This window comes from Saccostrea cucullata, unplaced genomic scaffold (genome assembly GCF_032062105.1).
Source record: "Saccostrea cucullata isolate Sc308-1 unplaced genomic scaffold, CSIRO_AGI_Scuc_v1 ctg1665, whole genome shotgun sequence".
NCBI classification, from domain to species: Eukaryota; Metazoa; Mollusca; class Bivalvia; order Ostreida; family Ostreidae; genus Saccostrea; species Saccostrea cuccullata.
The window spans coordinates 84180-106100 of record NW_026923101.1 but is presented as its reverse complement, the minus strand read 5'-3'; the positions used below and the strand labels follow the sequence as shown (position 1 = coordinate 106100).

At 35.5% G+C, this 21921-nt stretch overlaps 2 protein-coding genes and 1 long non-coding RNA gene across 5 annotated transcripts in view; all 3 read left to right on the top strand.

Annotated features, from left to right (window-relative positions):
- Positions 1-21921, top strand: part of LOC134263164 (uncharacterized) — a 98136-nt gene that overhangs the window by 53998 nt on the left and 22217 nt on the right. The window lies entirely within an intron of this gene.
- Positions 1-21921, top strand: part of LOC134263170 (uncharacterized) — a 64951-nt gene that overhangs the window by 30799 nt on the left and 12231 nt on the right. Inside the window, exons 11-12 of the mRNA XM_062745482.1 lie at positions 7679-7776; positions 9837-9892. Of these exons, the coding sequence (XP_062601466.1) occupies positions 7679-7776; positions 9837-9892 (154 nt within the window). The remainder of the gene's footprint in view (positions 1-7678; positions 7777-9836; positions 9893-21921) is intronic.
- Positions 4093-6046, top strand: LOC134263163 (uncharacterized). Its single transcript, XR_009991197.1, has 3 exons — positions 4093-4554; positions 4709-4808; positions 5120-6046. It is a non-coding gene; the product is annotated as an uncharacterized LOC134263163 (long non-coding RNA).

The following is a 21921-nucleotide window of genomic DNA, read 5'->3' as shown; positions in this document are numbered from 1 at the left end:
CGATTGGGCTTAAAGAAACTTTCTAGATATTTTTATCAAAGTTCATAAGTTGATGCATACTGATGTAAATATCCAATTAAATTACTGTTTAGCTTTATTTTAAAGAAACCATTCAAGTTGTGTAATGAAACTTCACATGATGATACATACTTATGTAAGCTTTACAATGCTTCACTCTTTTTTACCTTGACCTTTTCTGTGACCTTGACCTCACTTTTCTAAAATTAATGTCTAGATCAGTTTTGAGTAAACAATTCAAAATATATTTATCAAACATCATATGCTGATACATATTGCTGAGAGCTATTAATACATCAACTTATTTTGACCTTGAATTTTCCTTTGACCTTGACCTCACTTTTTAAAATATGTGTTTATCTAAGTTTTAAATAAACCATTAATTATACAGTCCCTGAAACGTTCTACTTTCCCATTTTTCCGTTCGCTCACCGTTCGTTCACCGTGCGTTCAGCGTTCGTTCACCGTTCGTTCAGCGTGCGTTCACCGTTCGCTCTTCGTTCACAGTATTGCGTTCACCGTTCACCGTGCGCTCGCGTTCACCGTTCACAAAACGTTCACCGTTCGCTCTTCGTTCCGTTTACTTTGCGTTCACCTTGCGTTCACCGTTCACTTATCGTTCAGTCTTCATTGTCATTCGGAACTCCGAAGTGAAAGGACTTATCTTTTGATGGTAAGGATTTACTTGTTTTTTTTAATTAAATAACTTAGATATCGTGTTTGAAGAATAATTATTTCATTGCAAAAATTATCTATGATATTTATTTTTCTATTATTATAACTCAGCTGTTACTTATTTCATGAATTTTCCCTGGAAAATCATTAATACATTAAGTACCTACATGTATGTAGAACGATGCTAAAATATTAAATTAAAAAAGGGCAATGTACAAATGCTTCACGCACGGCATCAATTTGATGTAATTTTAAATTGGACAAATTATTAATGGATGTATAATAATTAATCGAAGTCTTATACAGGACAAGAATACATAGAAAAATTACTTCTACAGTAATACATATTTAAACTGCATGTAGGTTTGAGAATTATGAACAGTACTGCAAATATTCAGTTAATTAAATTTCTTTAGAGCTAATTAAATTGATGGTGTGGTTTTAAATTTTAGAAAAGACCAACTGTTTAAAATTGTCTATTATTAGAGAAGAAAAAATCCTTCCTTCACCTACCTAAACATATGTTTAAAAATATGATTTTTTGCTACTCAATATAATTAAGACCCCCCCCCCCCCCCGGGTGCCTTTTCTCCCGAAATAAAATTCTTATTGAGTTTTTTTTTTCAGTATATTTTCATTAATATTAAATTTTTATTGTAACACAAGAAAATCAGACTTAAAACCAACATCAAACAGTCATTAAAGAATAGTATTTTAGTATAAACTTGTGCCGACAGTAGTATTTTAAATTGGCGGGGAATATGTTTCAAATTCAATTTAAAACTTAATCCTTCTAAATATATGTTAAAATTATTTTTTTTCTGCAGGAATGCAAAAATCAGATCTAGAAATGATAGGGAAAAATATTAAAATTTCTTGGACTACTAATATAAGTGACTCTTTGCCTTCGGCATGTTCAGTGAAACGCGATTTCCACACCTCCACTGTGTCGAATTATTTTGATTGACAGCACCAGCACACTACTAAATATGTAGCACGGACTTCCTGTGAACTGTGTGAATTTGATGATGGAAAATAAAAGCCAATGATTACTGTCAAGTGGATTTGTTAATCTATTAAAAAAAGATTTCCTTTATTGCTTGGAATATTTAGGAAAAATAATTAGAATTTTTATTTGATACAACATATATCTGAGAATCGCGAGGGTTATCTCTCTCTTTTACTCTCTCTCTCTCTCTCTCTCTCGTACATATCTCTGTTCAATAAAACTATGACAACACATTACTTATTTAGTTTGGAACATTTAATCTACACATGTATTACAAATAATTCGAATGCCTCTTTCCAACATCTTGACCGAGTATAATCACGGCCGGGAAATGTCTACAGATACATGAAGAAGTTAGCTAAAATAATAAAAGAATAAAAAGGCACATATAGAATATTTTGCAGTAGAATTTAAATAAAACGAGAATTTTTATGCAGTACGATAACAGTCAATGTCAACAGATAATTGTGAATTTTAAAAAAATCCGTTATTTTACTCAGAATGGCTTTGACACGGAAATACATGTACGGTTGTTTCAACCCCGTACAATGTAATTAATTAATTCTATAAGTAGCAGTTTTATCTTCAGAAGTCCACATTATCTTATTAGTGAAAAGAATAAGCATAATTATTTACTATATAAGTAGATTAATTTATTTTTTAAGTACACGCAGTAACAAATACACGTTTGACGGCGATTAAAATCATGTTATTAAAATATCGATTTAAACATAGGTATGTGCAGAAAAAAAATGCTTTTTATTTATTTATTTATTGTTTATCTCAGTAGTAGTTATATCTTCTGAAGTCCACATTATATTATTAGTTAAAAGAATTTATAAGCATAATTATTTACTATATAAGATTAATTTATTTTTTAACTACACGCGGTAACAAATACACCGTACACGTTTGACAGCGATTCAAATCATCTTATTAAAATATCGATTTAAACATACGTAAGTGTCGAATATTTTTTTTTTACTATTTACTATTTATTTATTTATCTATCTATTTATTTCTCTTTTGTTTATCTATTATGTATTTATATTTATTTTTGACATTTGAATTATAGAATAAAAGAATAATTTCAATACAAGGAAAAGACCGAAGGCATTCCGAATAAATCGTTCATCTTGCGTTCACCGTTCGTTCACCGTTCACTTTGCGCTCGCGTTCGCGCTCCGTTCGCGTTCTGCGTTCACTCACCGTTCACCGTTCACACATCGTTCACCAAGTTGCGTTCACCGTTCGCACATCCTTCACTCACCGTTCGCTCTGCGTTCGTTCACCGTTCGTTCAGCGTTCGTTCACCGTTCGTTCACCGTTCAGGTGGGAAAGTAGAACGTTTCAGGGACTGTAGTTTTATCAAACTTCATATGCTAATAGTAAATTCGTACTGATGTAAGCTTTTCAACTGCAACGATTGACATTTTGGCCCTAACCTTTCCTTTGACCTCTCTTTTCTTAGAAAAAGTGTTAAGCTCAATTTCATTAAATCATTCAAGATATTTTTATCAAACATAAATTGCTGATAACTTCATCAAAAACTTCACCTTGCACATTCCTCTGACCTTGACCTCCATCCTTTATAATTTGTATTTCGCTTAGTTTTAAAGAAATAATTTAAGACATTTTTATGTTTAGCATGCACTTATACATAATTTGGTGAGGATTTATAATCTATATCCAATTTATTTAGATTTTAGTTTCAATTCTAAAGAAACTGTTTGAGAAATTTTAACAAACTTAATACTCTAATACAAATTTTCCTGTAGCATGAGTTATATACATCCAGTGGGACATTCATGTCCTATAGACATATTTCTAGTTTTTCAAATCATAATCTCAAAGGCTAGGTCAGGCCACAATTTGGGATCGAAGTTTTATTTAGGAATAAAAGGAAACAAATCTTCAAAATTCTCCTTTTCAAGAACAACAAGAGCATGATTAATATGGAAAAATTCTCAAGGTGTAGATTCTAGTTTGTACAAATCATGACCCCCTGGGTTAGGCAGGGGCCATTTTATCCTGCCCCTTTTGCCATCCACATGAAAATGTAAAATTTCGAAACCATTTTACACATACACAAAACAAACCAATCATTTTCCAAATGATCATGGTTTAAAGCTAATACATAAAATATTAGGGAAGTTCTAGAATGCAGGGTGATTAAAAATATCAAATATTTAAAAAAAAATAAAATAAATAAATCTACCCCCATTTGACCCCCCGGGCAAAATGAAAATTCCGAAACCTTACTGCACATCTACATGACAACACCAACCATCTCTTAAAAGATAATTAGGCTACTGAGTCAAATGGAGTCAAAAGGAGTTCAGGGAAAACGGGGCTTCCCTTACCAAAATGAAATGTTTGCTGCAAGTTTGCGGCAAGCTTGCAGCAAGTTTGCGGCAAACAAATCTATGTACCAGAACAGTATGCCAGAAGTGTGCAGTAAATGCAGCTAGCAGCACACAGTATGCCACTTGTGGTTCATTGTGTGCTGCTAGGGGCACATATGTACTTCTAGCGGCACATTAAATGATCTGATGCACATATGTGCCAGAAGTATGCCACAATTTTCCCTTAGATGCCTTTTATTTATATAGTGTGCCAGAAGTGTACCAGAAATGATTCTTTTAACTATCAAAATCATTGTGTGCCAAAAGTGTGCCATAAAGATTTAGGAACGACTTGTCTGTTACGTTACAGACCTATCTAAGAACGGCTTATCAGTTCACATCCGGTTTAGAAGTTTGCGCCAATTTTAAACCACCTGGGTCATGACTCATGACAAGAACAAAGACAAAGGAGAAAACAGCAACATAGACCGTGGATAAAGAGAAAATGTGAGTATTTAAAAAAAATTGTAAAACACTGATGTCTTTTTAACATAGAAATAAGACTTGACTGTATTTGTTGAGCCAGTTAGAATTTTTACAGTCCTTGTTCATAACAAATTGGGTCGATATAGTATATGTTTTTATTTTTTGCTCTATCCAGATGGACTGATGATGAATCAGTATAAACCCTCCACAAAGAATAGATCAAGAGGGCATTTATCTGCAGGAAAGGATTCTGCTAACTAAGAGATGGACAAAAAGTAAGTAATCATAATTAAGAATTAGGTCCATATTTAAATGTTTATGTCATATAAACAAATAAATAAATGATAAAATACACTTAACATTATATAATTTGTCAAAGAAGCATGTAGTTTTTTTTTAATGAAGTGTTGTTTTTGAATCCTGGTTTGTCAATTTATCCTGAAATGCCATTTAATATTATTTTAATGCACACAAAACAGATACAAATGTGGGATCTCTAGGTCAAAATTAGGTTTAATTCATTGCTTAAATAACTATTGGTTTCAATGACTGCAATGCGAGTAATTTCTCTCTATCTTTTTAACAGGTACTTGCATAATGTTGGAAAGGAAGCCCCCTCCCCCCCCTCCCAATCATGAAAAGTTAGTTGAAATGTCAGAGTGAACTTGAAGTACCAAGAAAGTAGTTAATAAATATTCCTATCAAATGTGTTGCCTGCATGGTTAGAGTGTTTGCTCTCGAGTCACGAAGTAAGGAGTTGAATTCCACTGTGGATCCTTCAGATGAGGCTGTATAAACTGAGGTCCCATGTTGCAGTAGGTGATGATCAAAAAAGATCCTCCCTGCTCAATGGCCCTGAGTGCCAATTAATGTAGTATAGGACAAAATTTGCAGCTCTTCCACGGCAGATGTTGGCATCTCCATATAAGTGAAAAATTCTCATGAGGGACGTTAAACACTATACAATCAATCAATTAATGGGAAATGCAACAGATGAGGACACTCTTTCAACATGACATGGATTCTTCAAGGGGATTATGTTTTTTTTTTTTTAAAGTGATAGAATCAAGACACTGGACAAAATGGTCGCCTTTACTGTGTAAATAATATTGTGAGATTTGATTTGTCAAAAAACTTTATATGTTTTTATTCATATCGTGCAGCACTATTACTTTGATATGTGCAGTTGAAATTCATTGTAAGAGGTGAATTTTTTCTTTGATGTAAAATGTTTTGTGATTGTTGTTAACTACAAATCCTTTATTCATTTTGCATAATGACCAATGTAAATATGTGCCATTATATTACTCAAAGGTTGTGAATTTATTTTTTTTTAATCTGTTTCTTTCTCTATCTGATGTATGCAGTGTAACTGTTCAATCAACAGATTTTGTTCTCGTACTGTGCAAGTTTTTTTTTAAACATTAATATTATAGTTAGTGTTATATATACATGTACCTTTTTACCTTGAAATTTTCATAAATAATTTTTAAAATGGCTTAAATGTTCTTTTTTTCATGTTTAATCACGTTCTTTTAAAATTAATTTGTTTAGGTAAGGTATATTAGCTTATGGAATTGTGTATGCCAGAAATGTGCCACAAGTGTGTGCCACAAATTTGCAGTTAACTATATGCCAGAAATGTGCCGCAAGTGTGTGCCACAAACTTGCAGTAAACTATATGCCAGAAATGTCCCGCAAGTGTGTGCCACAAACTTGCAGCTAAGTGCATAATGTAAGGATTTGAAATGTTTGCCGCAAATGTGCCAGAACTTTGCCGCAAATATGCCGCAAACTGTGTGCCAGAAAAAAATTTGCATACGAAAAATCTATTTGCGGCAAGTTTGGCGCAAATATTTGCCGCAAGGTTGCGGCAACTTTGCAGTAAACTTGCTGCAACTATGTGCCAGAAGGCTTTTATTTTGGTAAGGGTTCTTGCATAAAAAACGTCATTTTTCGACCCTCATTTGACCCCCTGGGCCAAAATCAACATTCCAAAACCTTACTGCACATCTACATGACACCATCAAACATCTCCAAAAAGATGATTCGACTACTGTGTAAAATATAAGAAGAGTTCAGGGAAGACGGGGCTTTTTGCATAAAAAACATCATTTTTCGACCCCCATTTGACCCCCGGGGCAAAATCAAAATTCCGAAACCTTACTGCACATCTACATGACACCAACAACCATCTCCCAAAAGATGATTAGCCTACTGTGTAAAATGTAAGAGGAATTCAGGGAAGACGGGGCTTTTTTGCAAAAAAAAAACATCATTTTTCGACCCCCATTTGACCCCCCGGGGCAAAATCAACATTCCAAAACCTTACTGCACATCTACATGACACCACCAACCATCTCCCCAAAGATGATTAGACTACTGTGTAAAACATAAGAAGAGTTCAGGGAAGACGGGGCTTTTTGCATAAAAAACGTCATTTTTCGACCCCCATTTGATCCCCTGGGGCAAAATCAACATTTCAAAACCTTACTGCACATCTACATGACATCACCATCCATCTCCCCAAAGATGATTAGACTACTGTGTAAAATGTAAGAGGAGTTCAGGGAAGACGGGGCTTTTTGCATAAAAAACGTCATTTTTCGACCCCCATTTGACCCCCTGGGACAAAATCAAAATTCCGAAACCTTACTGCACATCTACATGACATCACCAACCATCTCCCCAAAGATGATTAGACTACTGTGTAAAATGTAAGAGGAGTTCAGGGAAGACGGGGCTTTTTGCATAAAAAACGTCATTTTTCGACCCCCATTTGACCCCCTGGGGCAAAATCAAAATTCCGAAACCTTACTGCACATCTACATGACACCACTAACCATCTCCCCAAAGATGATTAAGCTACTGTGTAAAATGTAAGAGGAGTTCAGGGAAGAAAAGTGTGACAGACGGACGGACGGACGGACGGACGGACATGAGTAACAACAATATACCCGAACTTTCTTTAGAAAGTGCGGGTATAATAAACACTAAAAGGTTAAAGTGGTTAATAGTAGTTTGTCGGAACTTTTTTTTTTTGGTAACGATTTTTGTGAAAATTAAACATTCTTTTGCAAAAATGAATAATTGCATGCATTTTCGCACAACCATGAAATAATTAATTGATATGCATCTTTTTAAGGCAGGAAATCTGTTTACTGGAAGATTATTTATTGATGATATAAGCAGAGCCCCTACAAGTAAACTTGAAACTCTCTTTAAACGACAGGACGGACGGAAGTATGTTTTATTTTATGGTATAATTTATTTCAATTTCAGACGCATTAAATCAAAGTTCTTTGGAAAACCTCATTGAAACCTAAACATTTCATCTAAATAAAAACATTCGTAGATTTTAGAGCATTCATCCTAAGGTATTCCGATCATTGGGTTCTGAAAATCATTCAATTAATTATAAAAAATGCTTACAAAAATGTCTCTTGTTAATTCGCAAAATTTTTATTTCTTTTTTAAGTAACATGTTTTACCCTCGATAATTCTTCAAAATAAATCTTTAAGTTAAACATATAGTATAAAGGGAAAATTGCTAAATGTCAATTTGTTTTAAGAAATGCGAATTAAAATAACTATTATGCATATTCTTATTCATATTTGATTAACAAACACATTTTAGGAATAATAATCCTAGGTATCCAGGCTATCGAACAAATTAATTATTATTAATTATTAATAATTAATTATTAATTATTTAAAATTACATATTTATAGAAATTGAGTTTCATTTTAAACTAACCATAGATACAAATAATTATAACATGATATGAAATTAAAAGTGATTAATGGTGTTTTGCAATTATAAGAAAATCTTTATACACTATGCTTTGTAATATGATTGAAGTAAATAGAAGATATTAAAGCACCTTATATATGTATATACGAGTAAACTTTTATGGTGTAAAATTTCGAATTGTTATAAGACCTTTCCGAAAACTTCAAAGAACCTTGAAGCACATTGAGAGGCATAAAATGAAAATTGATGCATGAAAAGATTTAATGTTTAAATTTTTGAATTAAATTATAAACTAAAGAGTTATCCTTCCTGGTTGAGGATCAGATTACCTTAAGGTAGAATGCCACACCATTTTTTTATTTCATAGATCTTTGAGTCACCATTTTTAAACAATGGTTTCAGCATTGAAAGGCTGATATTAGCTCTTAATTATTTTATATGAATTTTTTTGTATTTTTTCAAAGAAAATGAAAAAAAATATTTACATCCAAATTAGATGCTTTCTTGTAAAAATTTTGCTGTAAATGAATGCATCACATAAATACCTAATAAAATATGTAAAGAAAGTCTGGTTAGACGTTTTAATTTTTTTAATAAAAAATTATTTATGAAAATAGACCACATTATTTGTGAATATTTTTTAAACCTATGGTTAAAAACACTATAAAACTAGTCACAACTAAGGACAACATGTTTGTCAATCATATTTTTAAAAGAAATTGAAACGAAATTGAGAAGTTTTAGAGAAATTAATTTTTTTAATATTTGGACCTAACCCGATCAAAATTAAACTGATCCCGATTAAAATTAACACAAAATGAATAAAATGCTAATTTATTGCCTCATCATGTATTTACAATGAAGAAATCTATTTTATTGTCAGGTTCTATAATGTTTTAACCCTTATAACACCTAATCAGACTAGTGTTCTTAGGAAAATGTTATTTATTTCCAATAATTGTACAATTATGGTCGGGATCGATTTAATTTTGATCGGGATTGCCCAAAATTAAAAAAATTAATTTCTCTAAAATTTGGCGACTTCGTTTCAATTTCTTTTATAAATATGATTAATGAACATGTTCTCCCCAGTTGTGGCTGGTTTTAAGAAGATTTTAACCACAAGTTTAAAAAATATTCATAAATTATGTGTTTTATTTTCATAAATAATTTTTTATAAAAAAATTTAAAAGTCTAACCAGACTTTCTTTACATATTTTATTAGGTATTCATGTGATGCATTCATGTACAACAAAAATTTTACAAGAAAGCATCTAATTAGGATGTAATTAATTTTTTCCTTTTCCTTTGAAAAAATACAAAAAAAATTATATAAAATAATTAAGAGCTAATGTCGGTCTCTCAATGCTGAAACCATTGTTTTAAAAGGTTGACTCAGAGATCTATAAAATAAAAAGTTGGTGTGGCATTCCTCCTTAATAAAAAAATGTCAAATTTAATTTATGACAAATCGTAAACAAAACATTAATCAAATTATTTTCTAAAAACAATTCTTTACGTTTCTCAAAAATTAAATTTCTTTTCAAAGATTTTCAGCTCCAGGGGATATCACTGATTTCTCCATCTTCCAAAGATTAGAAAAAGGTAAAACTTGACAATCATATTTTATTACTTATTATATACATGTTCATGTAGCTATTCAATAGTCTACAATAAAATACTACCAAAAATCTAGATCGAGAAGTTTAGCGTTCAATATCTTGACGTTTTATTGAACAAAAAAAGTAGTCTGGTCAAATTCTCAGGGTTTAATTCAAGAAAGGAAGTGGCATCGAGGTAAGATTTGTTTTTTTTACACAAAAAGGTAATTATTTATAACAATTTAGTACGTATTAGACCCATTAAAACCTAAATAATCAAATCAAATCGCTCGGTAGGGTCATCGGAATGGTGCGATATTGAACGCTTACAGGACAGACGTTAATTTGAATACCGATACAAAAATTCATTAATTTGACATTTTTTTAGTTGGAATAATTATGATAACTTATGTGGAAATGTTTAAGCTATATAATGAAGGAGTTTTTGAAATTATGTTGGTGAATATTGGCACTCGTTGCATTGGTTGTTCTAATGCACTCGCAATTTTAAGCTTGTGTATTTGAACAGCCAACTTGTGCCAATATTAACCATTCTAAGTTCAATAACCCTATAATATTTTTGTTCATGATTTGTATCGTTTAATCACATAAATAAAGTGAATGGTTTACTTATCATTAGTGTATACGTTACTGCTCTAGTTCCCAGTGTAGTCGTTAACAATTCGATTTATAAAAAGGGTAAATTGACCCAAACCAGATTATACTCGATAATTTGGCCAAGAGAATTAGAGTCATTCCTTATAATTTAAATCATGGGCATTCCCTATCTTAATTGTTAAAAAATATATCTCTACTATACTTTAAACAAAACAAGGCAGGAAACTAGCCTCCATGTTAGAATTCGCTTAGGAGCATTTTCTGGCTAATAGCGAGAATTTCTCGCCAAAGTCGGGTCTTATTCAGACATCGGGAGCTCTCACATTTATTGAAATAAAATCTAATCGGGCTGAATCTTGCAGTAGGTCCGCTGCATTCACGCGTTTTCCAACATTCTTCTGCAAATCACCTTTCCTCAGCCGGAAGTTGAGAAACATCCATGCTTGAACACTACTGTGATCACTAAATTTTCGCGACACCTTATTATCGCGAGATAGTCATTGACTCTTGATTAGCGAGACAAAATTTTCACGAATTGTGGTTACTGCTCTATAATCTTAAGGAATACTATTGTACGCGAGAAATAAATATTCGCGAGCACACTGTCTCGCGTAATTACGCGAATATAAAACTCTCACGAACAAGAGGCCCATGGGCCACATCGCTCACCTGAGAAGCTTTGACCATTCTGTTCTTTAGCAGATTTCACCCTTGTTATACATAATGCATCCCCATCCTACCCCACTGATCATAATTTAGACATTTTGAAATCTACACTACCACATGATCCTTCCATGGGCACATATTTCAGCTTTTTGGCCCAGTGGTTCCCGAGAAGAAGATTTTCAAAGATTTTTCCTATATATTTCTATGTAAAACTTTGATTCCCTATAATGGCCCCGCCCTTCCCCCGGGGGTCATGATTCCTACAATTTAAAATTTACACTACCCCAGAATGCTTCCACATAAGCTTCACTTTTTCTGGCCCAGTGGTTCTTAAGAAGAAAATTTTCAAAGATTTTTCCTATATATTTCTATATAAAACTTTGATTCCCCATTGTGGCCCCATCCATCCCCCGGGGGTCATTAATTGAACAATTTAGAATCTACATTATACCAGGATGCTTCCACATAAGTTTCAGCTTTTCTGGCCCAGTGGTTCTTGAGAAGAAGATTTTCAAAGATTTTTCCTATATATTTCTATGTAAAAATTTGATACCCCATTGTGGCCCCGCCCTTTCCCTGGGGGTCATGATTTGAACAATTTAGAATCTACACTATACCAGGATGCTTCCACATAAGTTTCAGCTTTTCTGGCCCAGTGGTTCTTGAGAAGAAGATTTTCAAAGATTTTTCCTATATATTTCTTTATAAAACTTTGATTCCCCATTGTGGCCCCACCCATCCCCCGGGGGTCATTATTTGAACAAATTAGTATCTACATTATACCAGGATGCTTCCACATAAGTTTCAGCTTTTCTGGCCCAGTGGTTCTTGAGAAGAAGATTTTCAAAGATTTTTCCTATATATTTCTATGTAAAACTGTGATTCCCCATTGTGGCCCCGCCCTTCCCCCGGGGGTCATGATTTGAACAATTTAGAATCTACACTGTACCAGGATGCTTCCACATAAGTTTCAGCTTTTCTGGCCCAGTGGTTCTTGAGAAGAAGATTTTCAAAGATTTTTCCTATATATTTCTATGTTAAACTTTGATTCCCCATTGTGGCCCCGCCCTTCCCCCGGGGGTCATGATTTGAACAATTTAGAATCTACACTATACCAGGATGCTTCCATATAAGTTTCAGCTTTTCTGGCCCAGTGGTTCTTGAGAAGAAGATTTTCAAAGATTTTTCCTATATATTTCTATGTAAAACTTTGATTCCCCATTGTGGCCCCGCCCTTCCCCCTGGGGTCATGATTTGAACAATTTAGCATCTACACTACCCCAGGATGCTTCCACATAAGTTTCAGCTTTACTGGCCCAGTGGTTCTTGAGAAGAAGATTTTTTAATGACCCCACCCTATTTTTGTCTTTTCTTGATTATCTCCCCTTGCGAGGGGATATGTCCCTTCATTTTAACAATTTAAATTCCCCTTTACTCAAGGATGCTTTGTATCAAGTTTGGTCAAAATTGGCCCAGTGGTTCTTGAGAAGAAGTCGAAAATGTGAAAAGTTTACAGCCGGACAGACAGACAGACGGACGGACGACAGACAAAATGTGATCAGAAAAGCTCACTTGAGCCTTCGGCTCAGGTGAGCTAATTAAAACTGATTTACAGTATATAATTTATAAAACCTAGGGTTATGTCATTGTACTGCAGTTCGAAAATAGAAAGTTTTATTAGAACAATGTGACCTTAATTTGTGCGAAAAACCATGTCAGCTTAAAAAGTGCGTTGAGTTGTAATTAAACAATTTTGGATGCAAAATTGTGTTGCTTTTTATGAGTTCAAAAAGCGCAATAATACAACCGTAGTAACGGAAGTGATGCGAAGCGATGCATTAGATAGATCTAGCAGCCAAAATTTTTGTTTATATGAAGTAAGTGTTTCACTTAGTGGGTTACTAATGCAATGTACATACAAGAGGCCCACGGGCCTTATAGGTCACCTGAGTATTGTGTAACAACTTTCAAACAATTAAATTTGGTTCGTGTTTTAAACCAGAGGCCATGAAATTCACAATTTTGAAAGAGACACCATTGCTTATCATAATTAAAAATACTCTACTTACTCAATACCCAGAGGTAGATCAGAGGTACAAAGAGAAAATGTTCTTCCACTTTATAACCAGTTGTGCACCTCACCCAAAAAGAACCACTGACCTTGGGGCCACATATTTCAAAATTTTGCAAATTTTATCATAAAATGGTTGATTAATACCAAAGAGCAGGTTTCAAAGCATTAATTTATTTTCAGATTATGTTGCCCCTCCCCCCCCCCCCTCGGGACATAAAAAAAAACAATTTTGCTAGATGCACCTTTCTTCATCATAAATATATATACTTGGATCATTGGCATAAAATTCACAATTATGGAAAAGGCACTCTTACTTTTCATAACTATATGCTTAGTTAGTTTATTTAATACCCAGAAGCAGATATTAAGAAGATTTTCAAAGAATAAATGCATTTTCACTATATAATCTATAGAGCCCCGCCCTAACACCAGAACCCCTGACCCTGGGGCCATAAGATTCACAAATCTGGAAGAGGCACTCTTGCTCATCATAACTATGTACTTAATTAGTTTATTTAATACCCAGAAGCAGAGAAGAAGATTTTTAAAGAATAAATGCATTTTCACTATATAATCTATAGAGCCCCGCCCTAACACCAGAACCCCTGACCCTGGGGCCATAAAATTCACAAATCTGGAAGAGGCACTCTTGCTCATCATAACTATGTGCTTAGTTAGTTTATTTAATACCAAGGAGCAGAGAAGAAGATTTTCAAAGAAATAATGCATTTTCACTATATAATCTATAGAGCCCCTCCCTAACACCAGAACCCCTGACCCTGGGGCCATAAAATTCACAAATCTGGAAGAGGCACTCTTGCTCATCATAACTATGTACTTAGTTAGTTTATTTAATACCCAGAAGCAGAGAAGAAGATTTTTAAAGAATAAATGCATTTTCACTATATAATCTATAGAGCCCCGCCCTAACACCAGAACCCCTGACCCTGGGGCCATAAAATTCACAAATCTGGAAGAGGCACTCTTGCTCATCATAACTATGTACTTAGTTAGTTTATTTAATACCCAGAAGCAGAGAAGAAGATTTTCAAAGAATAAATGCATTTTCACTATATAATCTATAGAGCCCCGCCCTAACACCAGAACCCCTGACCCTGGGGCCATAAAATTCACAAATCTGGAAGAGGCACTCTTGCTCATCATAACTATGTACTTGGTTATTTTATTTAATACCCAGAATCAGAGAAGAAGATTTTCAAAGAATAAATGCATTTTTACTATATAATCTATAGAGCCCCGCCCTAACACCAGAACCCCTGACCCTGGGGCCATGAATTTCACAATTTTGGTAGAGGACTCAATGCTTATTACATTCATGCTAACAGTTTGCCTGCTCGATGTCCATGAGTAAAGAAGAAGATTTTTAAAGATTGCAATAATTTTAGTGGTTTTGGCCCCACCCCTCAGGCCCCAGGGGGGCGGGGACCCTGAAATTCACAATTTTTGTTCCCCTTCACCCATAGATGCTGTATACCAAATTTGGTTGAAATTGGTTCAGTGGTTTCAGAGAAGAAGCTGAAAATGTTCAAATGTTAACACACGACACACGACGCACGACGCACGACGCACGACGACGGACGAAAACGGATAGCAATAGGTCACCTGAGTTACTCAGGTGACCTAATAAAATCCCCAGGCACGTTGGCAAGAACTACAGCCATGAACGATAACCAAAACTACGATTTATTACCTCGACAAAACGAATACATACATAAATGTATAAATGCTATTCGTATTAGCAAAACGAATAAACATAACGTGTTACATCTTTTCTCCTTTGTAAAGTTTCTTTCATTGTCCAATTATTAGTCAAGATCAAATTTCAAAATGATTGTGTTCAAAGAAATCATCAGTGTAGCATTAAATTGACTTGTAAATGCAAAATGTATGAATTATGATTTTTTTAACTTCACATACAGACATAATACAGTACAGATGATAACAATTTGAGCTCTTGCTCAAAATTGGTAAGCCAGGGATTATTATGCCCTATTCACAACTTACCAAACATAAATTGTCATAAACACAAATAATGCACTGACAATGTTACTTTACATAGTCATTGAATCGGATGGGCACTTTCAGTTCGCGTCCTGATCTGGTGATTGTCTGCGGTGCCTTTAATGTATCCTGCTCTTTTGCGGACTCAATCATCTGTTTCGAATCAGAGATTTGAATTGGCTTCTCTTGTTCGACACGTATCTGTCGGTAATCCTCAAGGGCTGTATCATCACTTTCCGATTGTTCCTGATGTTTGCTGGGTCTTAGATGTCGTCTATTCCTGCGGTAGTGTTGACCATCAGACTGGACCTCATAAGAGCGATTTGGTAAAACTTTGGTCACTACCCCTTTCTTCCATTCTTTTGACTGTCTGATTCCATCAGGTGGTGCAATGCCCACAAGGTCTTGAATCTTCAATAGTTTTAGATCCTTGGCCCCACGATTGTAGTAATGTGCTTGTCATTCTTTCAGTCTCACAAGCGTCCTTCCCTGCTCCTTCAGATCTGGAACTTCCGGCTCTAGTAACGACTGTTTAGTAGGCAATAATGTTTTCGTTCTCCTATTCATGAGACGTTGTGCTGGACTTGTTCCCATGCCTTGTGTAGGTGTATTCCGAAAGTCCAGTAAGGCTAGATAAGGGTCTGAATTAGACTTCACTGCGCGCTTCATCAATCTCTTTGCCATTTTCACGGCCTGCTCGGCTCTGCCATTGCTCTGAGGGTATTTTGGAGAACTCGTAATGTGTTTAAATTCCCAAAGGTGAGCAAATTCAGCAAACTCATCTGAGCTAAACTGCGGTCCACTGTCACTGACAAGAGAGTAAGGTATCCCGTATCTCGCAAAATGAGCTCTGAGTTTCTTGATAACGGTTTTCGATGTTGAACGGGAGAGGTGGTCAACTTCCCAGAAATTCGAAAAGTAATCAACGGTCACCAGATAATCTTGGCCATCAAATGTAAAAATGTCACAAGCAATCTTTCCCCAAGGTTTATCTGGAACTTCATGTGACTTAAGTGTCTCTTTGCACTGTTTGTCATCTAACGATCTGCATATGTCACATCGGCTGATGAAATCTTTGGTCTCTGCATTCATGCCTGGCCAGAATAAGTTCTCACGCGCACGACGTAGACTTCGTTCCACTCCTATGTGAGACTTGTGAATCTTGCATAACATGTCGTGCCTCATGCTGATGGGTATTACAATTCTGTCTCCGCGGAAGATAACTCCATCCTGTACGACTAGCTCATCTCGAAAATTGAAATATGGCCGCACTATGTCCTTGACCTCAGATACCATTTCGGGCCATCCGGTAAGTATTACATGAACGAGTTCCTGTAATGTGTTAACTCGTCGAGTTTCGTCACTGATTTCTTGAAGACTATTTCCTACCGTCCGCTGTAGATGTGTGAAATGAACTATTTCATCTAGGAGTGCACCTGTACGATCACTGTTCTGAAAGTATGCTCTACTAAGCGTATCGGCTAAGTGCATTTCCTTGCCGGGATGATACTCTAGCTTTGTTGAGTATTTCTGCAGTCGAAGCAGCATCCTCTGTAAGCGTTTCGGTGCTGTACAAAGTGGCTTCTTCATTATGATCTCTAAGGGTTTGTGATCACTTTGGACTGTAACGTTTCGTCCATACGTATACTGATGAAACTTTTCTAATCCAAACACAACAGCGAGAAGTTCCTTTTCTATTTGGGCATATCTCGTCTCTGTGTCTGTAAGGGCTCTGCTGGCGTATGCTATCGGTTTCCCAAGCTGTAGCAGTGCTGCACCCAATCCTGTCTCCGAAGAATCACATTGTAAGGTAAGTTCCTTATTTGGATCATAGTAGCTAAGAATTGGTTCTGACGTCACCAATCTTTTGATTTTCTCTACTGCTAAGTCATGAATCTCGTGCCAGCTTCACAATGTGTCTTTCACAGTAAGCTTTCGTAGCGGCTCACAAATGTCACTCAAACTCGGTAGAAACTTGCTTAGGTAGTTAACGAATCCCAGGAAGCGTCTCACTCCCGCGACATCTGTTGGATTCGGCATTCCGTTCACCGCTTTGACTTTCTCAGGGTCGGGTTTCAAACCGTCCTTTGTTATGAGATGTCCTACAAATCTCACTTCCGTCTCACGAAGTCTTAGTTTGTCCTTGTTGAGCACAAGTCCTCGTTCACATCTCTTCATGAGTGCTTTCAGTTTCTGGTCATGGTCTACAATGGCATCATCTTCTGTGTCGCCTTCACCATAAACCAATATGTCGTCAGCAATACTCAAGACACCTGGTAGTCCTTCTACCGCCTGATCTTGACGACGTTGATACTCTTCCGGTGCAGTCGAGATACCAAAGGGCATCCTTAACCATCTATATCGTCCAAATGGAGTGTTGAATGTAGTAAACATAGAGCTTTCCTTATCTAATTCAACATGCCAAAATCCATTACGTGCATCCTGAACACTAAATACTTTTGCACAAGAAAGGTTTGGAAGTATTTCTTCTATCGTAGGAAGTGGATAATGGCTCCTCTTAAGTGCTTTGTTTAAGTCCTTCGGATCTATGCAGATTCTGACTTTGTTTGGTTTCACGACCATCAAACAGCTGGAGACCCATGGTGTTGGTTCACTTACTGGTGTAATAATGTTCATTTCCTGAAGTCTGTCAAGTTTTGCTTTTAACAATGGCTTCAGTGCGATAGGCACTTTCCTTGGTGGATGTACTACAGGTTGTATGTTTTCATCTAGAACTAAGTGATATTTTCCTGCGAGACGACCTACTCCCTCAAAGACATCTGGATACTCTGCGAAGAGCTGCTTCTTGCTGAGAGGTGATGGTAACAGCTGTCTCACACTTAGAATGTTCTCCTTTCTCTAGTTCAAGAGCTCCATGTGCTGTAGAGTTTTATTTCCTAAGAGTGGCATGCAGTCCTCCTTCATCACAACAAATTCAGTGTCATATGAGGTACCATTCCTTGGATTGGTAACTTGCAAGTGTACTTTTCCTAGAGGCCTTATGGTAGATTTGTTGTACATCTTCAAGGTGTAATTTGTAGGCTGAAGTGGCGGCATGTTTGGAATCACACTATGTGGTAAAATGTTACATGTGGCCCCACTGTCTAGTTGAAATGTCACTTTCTTTCCATGAATTATCATAGACGCATGTACACTGTTGGAAACTGAGTGTGCAGAATGTGTGTTTTCTTCTTGAATGGTCCAAACTGAATAGTCATCATCCCTGTCAGTGTCTGAACAACCTGTCCCAATGTGATGTACAGTTTTCTTCTTGTACTTTGGTTGTGATTTCTTGGTAGCACTTCTGCATACTGTTTCGAAGTGATTCATTTTATGGCACAGTCGACATGTCTTTCCATATGCCGGACATTTTTCTTTCTTGGGCTCATGTACTTTGGCACAATATTTACAAGGTTTGTTGTTATCTGTGTGTGAATGTTTACTTCCACTTGTCTTTGCACTGGGTTTATCTTTGCCGATTTTGTTGACATTTTCTGTATGGCTGCTTAACGAATTGCTGTTGCCGTCCAATACACTAATTCCTTGTTTTGTGATTTCTGCTGCACGCGTTATGTCGACACACTTATCCAGGGTAAGTTCTGGTGTTCTTAACAAACGTTCTCTCAGGTGTGAGTCAAGTATCCCGCAAACTATTCTGTCTCTCACTAGTGAATCAACTATTTCTCCATAGTTACACTTTGCAGCTAATGTTTTTAGATCAGTAATAAAAGTTTCTATCGTCTCACCTTGTTCCTGTTTCCTCATATTGAACCTGAATCTCTCTACTGTTTCGTTTCTTTTGGGTCTACAGTAGGTGTCAAAAAGCTTCGAGGACGTCTTTTAATTTTCTGTCCTTTTCTTCTTTATCAAACTTCAGTGTGCTGTAAATCTCTCTGCCATCAGCGCCGATCAAATATTTCAGTAATTGTAACTTAGCTTTGTCTTCTGCATCCTTCATCGATAGAGATGCATAGAGTTCAAATTCTTCTCTCCATTTTCTCCAGTCTTCACTAATATTCTTAGTGTTGAACCTTATTTTACCAGGGGGTGTCAATCGTTCGAGCGCCATTTCCCGACCGGGCTGTCGTAATCACGATGCAGCGCGCCAAATCGAAGAAATCGAAATATGCACAATATACTCAAGATATGGCGAGAAAAACAGTTCTGCTCAATCCTGCAATCCTCTTCTATAATCCCGCATCTGACACCATGTTTCACTTAGTGGGTTACTAATGCAATGTGCATATAAAGTCCCCAGGCACGTTGGCAAGAACTACAGCCATGAACGATAACCAAAACTACGATTTATTACTAGACAAAACGAATACATACATAAATGTATAAATGCAATTCGTATTAGCAAAACGAATAAACATAACGTGTTACAGTAAGATCGAGTAACTGTTTGAAATTAAAGGTACATTTATTAAATCTGGAATTTTGCATGGATTCCGAGGACTGGACATGCGGGGATTGCATGGATAAGATGATTGAGCTGGTCGTCAAGGGATGTGTCCCCATACCAAACCAGATAATACAAAATAATTTGCATGCCTTTTGGGAAATCAACCAATACAAACAAAAAATAAATTATATTGAAATCAGACCAAAACTGTAGGAGGAGTAGCATTTGAAAGAATTTCACAGAAATTTCTATTTATAGTAACAACGCCAACACCGTTTGTCGAAATCAATCAAAGTATTGAAAGTACTCATAGGAGTTGAACATTGTATTCTGAAAGATCTCACAGAAAGTAGAGGAACATTTTCATGCTTTTAAATTCAAGTCAGCTAGAATTTGTTAGAGATACAACACAAAACATTATAAATAATTTCAATTGCATTTGAATAGCGAAGATCATGGGACTGCTTTTAAATAAGCTGCAGAACTATAGCTCTCCGAAAAAATATTTTGATAGACCTGAGAGCTACAGTGCCAGCTATTGAAAAAACTGTATAATTTATTGCGCACAAAACATGTGCTGTTTCTCGATTTATTTTTCCATGCTTTTAAACTGTCATATCAAAATATAACTATCATGTTCTTAAATATTCTTTCACTGTTTCCACAACAAAACATTCTTTATAATTGTCGTTAATAGCCCTTCTGGGCCTTGAAATTGAGATCATCTAAAATATCGTCTGTTTATGCCTCTTTATTGCTGAAACTAATTGAAAGAAGTTGGGTATAACCTTAGTGTTCCTTTTGACATTACATGTATTTCACAGCTTCTTACTCACACAGCAGACAAAAGTTCTATTTTAAATAATTCCGACCCTTTCCGAAGACTTTCCTAAATCTTCTCATTTCTTTATATGATATGACCATCTAACCACCTGGGATAAAAAGGAGAGAATGAACTAAACTTGCATATCAAAAAATTTACTATTCAGAATTAACTTTTAACAGCACTGCCGGATTTAGAGGGGGCACACGGTCCCCCTTTTTGTGTCCAAAATAAACGCAAGATTTAATAACTCATTTCTTTTTTGTGAAAAAAGAGTCCTAAACTCTGAACAAACGGTTTTTATTTAAGGAATATACAGTATCCGATTGTGCCATTAGTGATCGTCAAAATTCACGTGCAATGCGCACATTTTTTGGTGTTTTAGTAACCTTTATCTGCATACTAAAAATAAACTTATTCTGTATATATATAAACATTAATTCTGTCTGTATATTGTGAAGTTTTGGTTTTAATTTCTTTAAAAAATTTACACATAATACATTCGCCGAATCAGACTTGTATTATTTTTTTAAAGTGATAGTAAGTTGTAGAATGAAAAATGTACAAATGTACTGAAAAAAAAAAATAAAGTTTTCGCCTTCTATCCATATCGGTCAACGCGACTGCGTACGTAAATGTTTTGTAAAAGTTGAATTTGATTTTCTGTGAGTTCTTGGATCCACGTCTTGGCTGCAGAGGATCTTTACACACGCGCTGACCCAGTTAGAAGATTCTATCGGGTTCTGACCAACATTTACGTAATAGACAAGAAGACTATACAGTGTATATTTCGAAGTACCCCACCACCCAAGCGATTGTGTGTGTCTCACTCTCTATGATTTCTGTACAGCTTGTTTTATTTATCAACAATCAAGCAGATCGCTCATTGTTTACATCTCTTTATTTAGATTATCGCGTCATTGTCAAACAGTCGTTGTTCCTTGGACTTTTTGCAATGGAGCGTAGTTGAGTAAGCCGAGGATAACCGATTGATAAATGACAAAAATCTGGGACTTTTTTAATACGTAAATCAAATTTATGTGTCATTTCTCGAGAGAGATGACAAAAATATGCCATTCAAATAAAATGAATAAAATTCAATTTTATTTACTTTCAAATAATGTATGAAAATTAGATTGATTCAGAAAAATGAGATGGTATATTTTTATTGCGGACATTTCTGCGAGTTTATATAGACTGGTATATGAAGTTATATTGAATATCACAGGGGAGTAAATCGGTCAACACAGAAGCACCACGACGGCCGCTATATAATCTATTCTAAAATTACTGCGCTGGAAACCGCGTGACGACTCAGGGAGGTTGAACATAGTTCAACTCCCAAAGGCCGATTCACAGAATTATGTATCTTAGTGTAGTCTATTTGTGTGCCAAGCTATATTGAAATCAGACCAAAACTGTAGG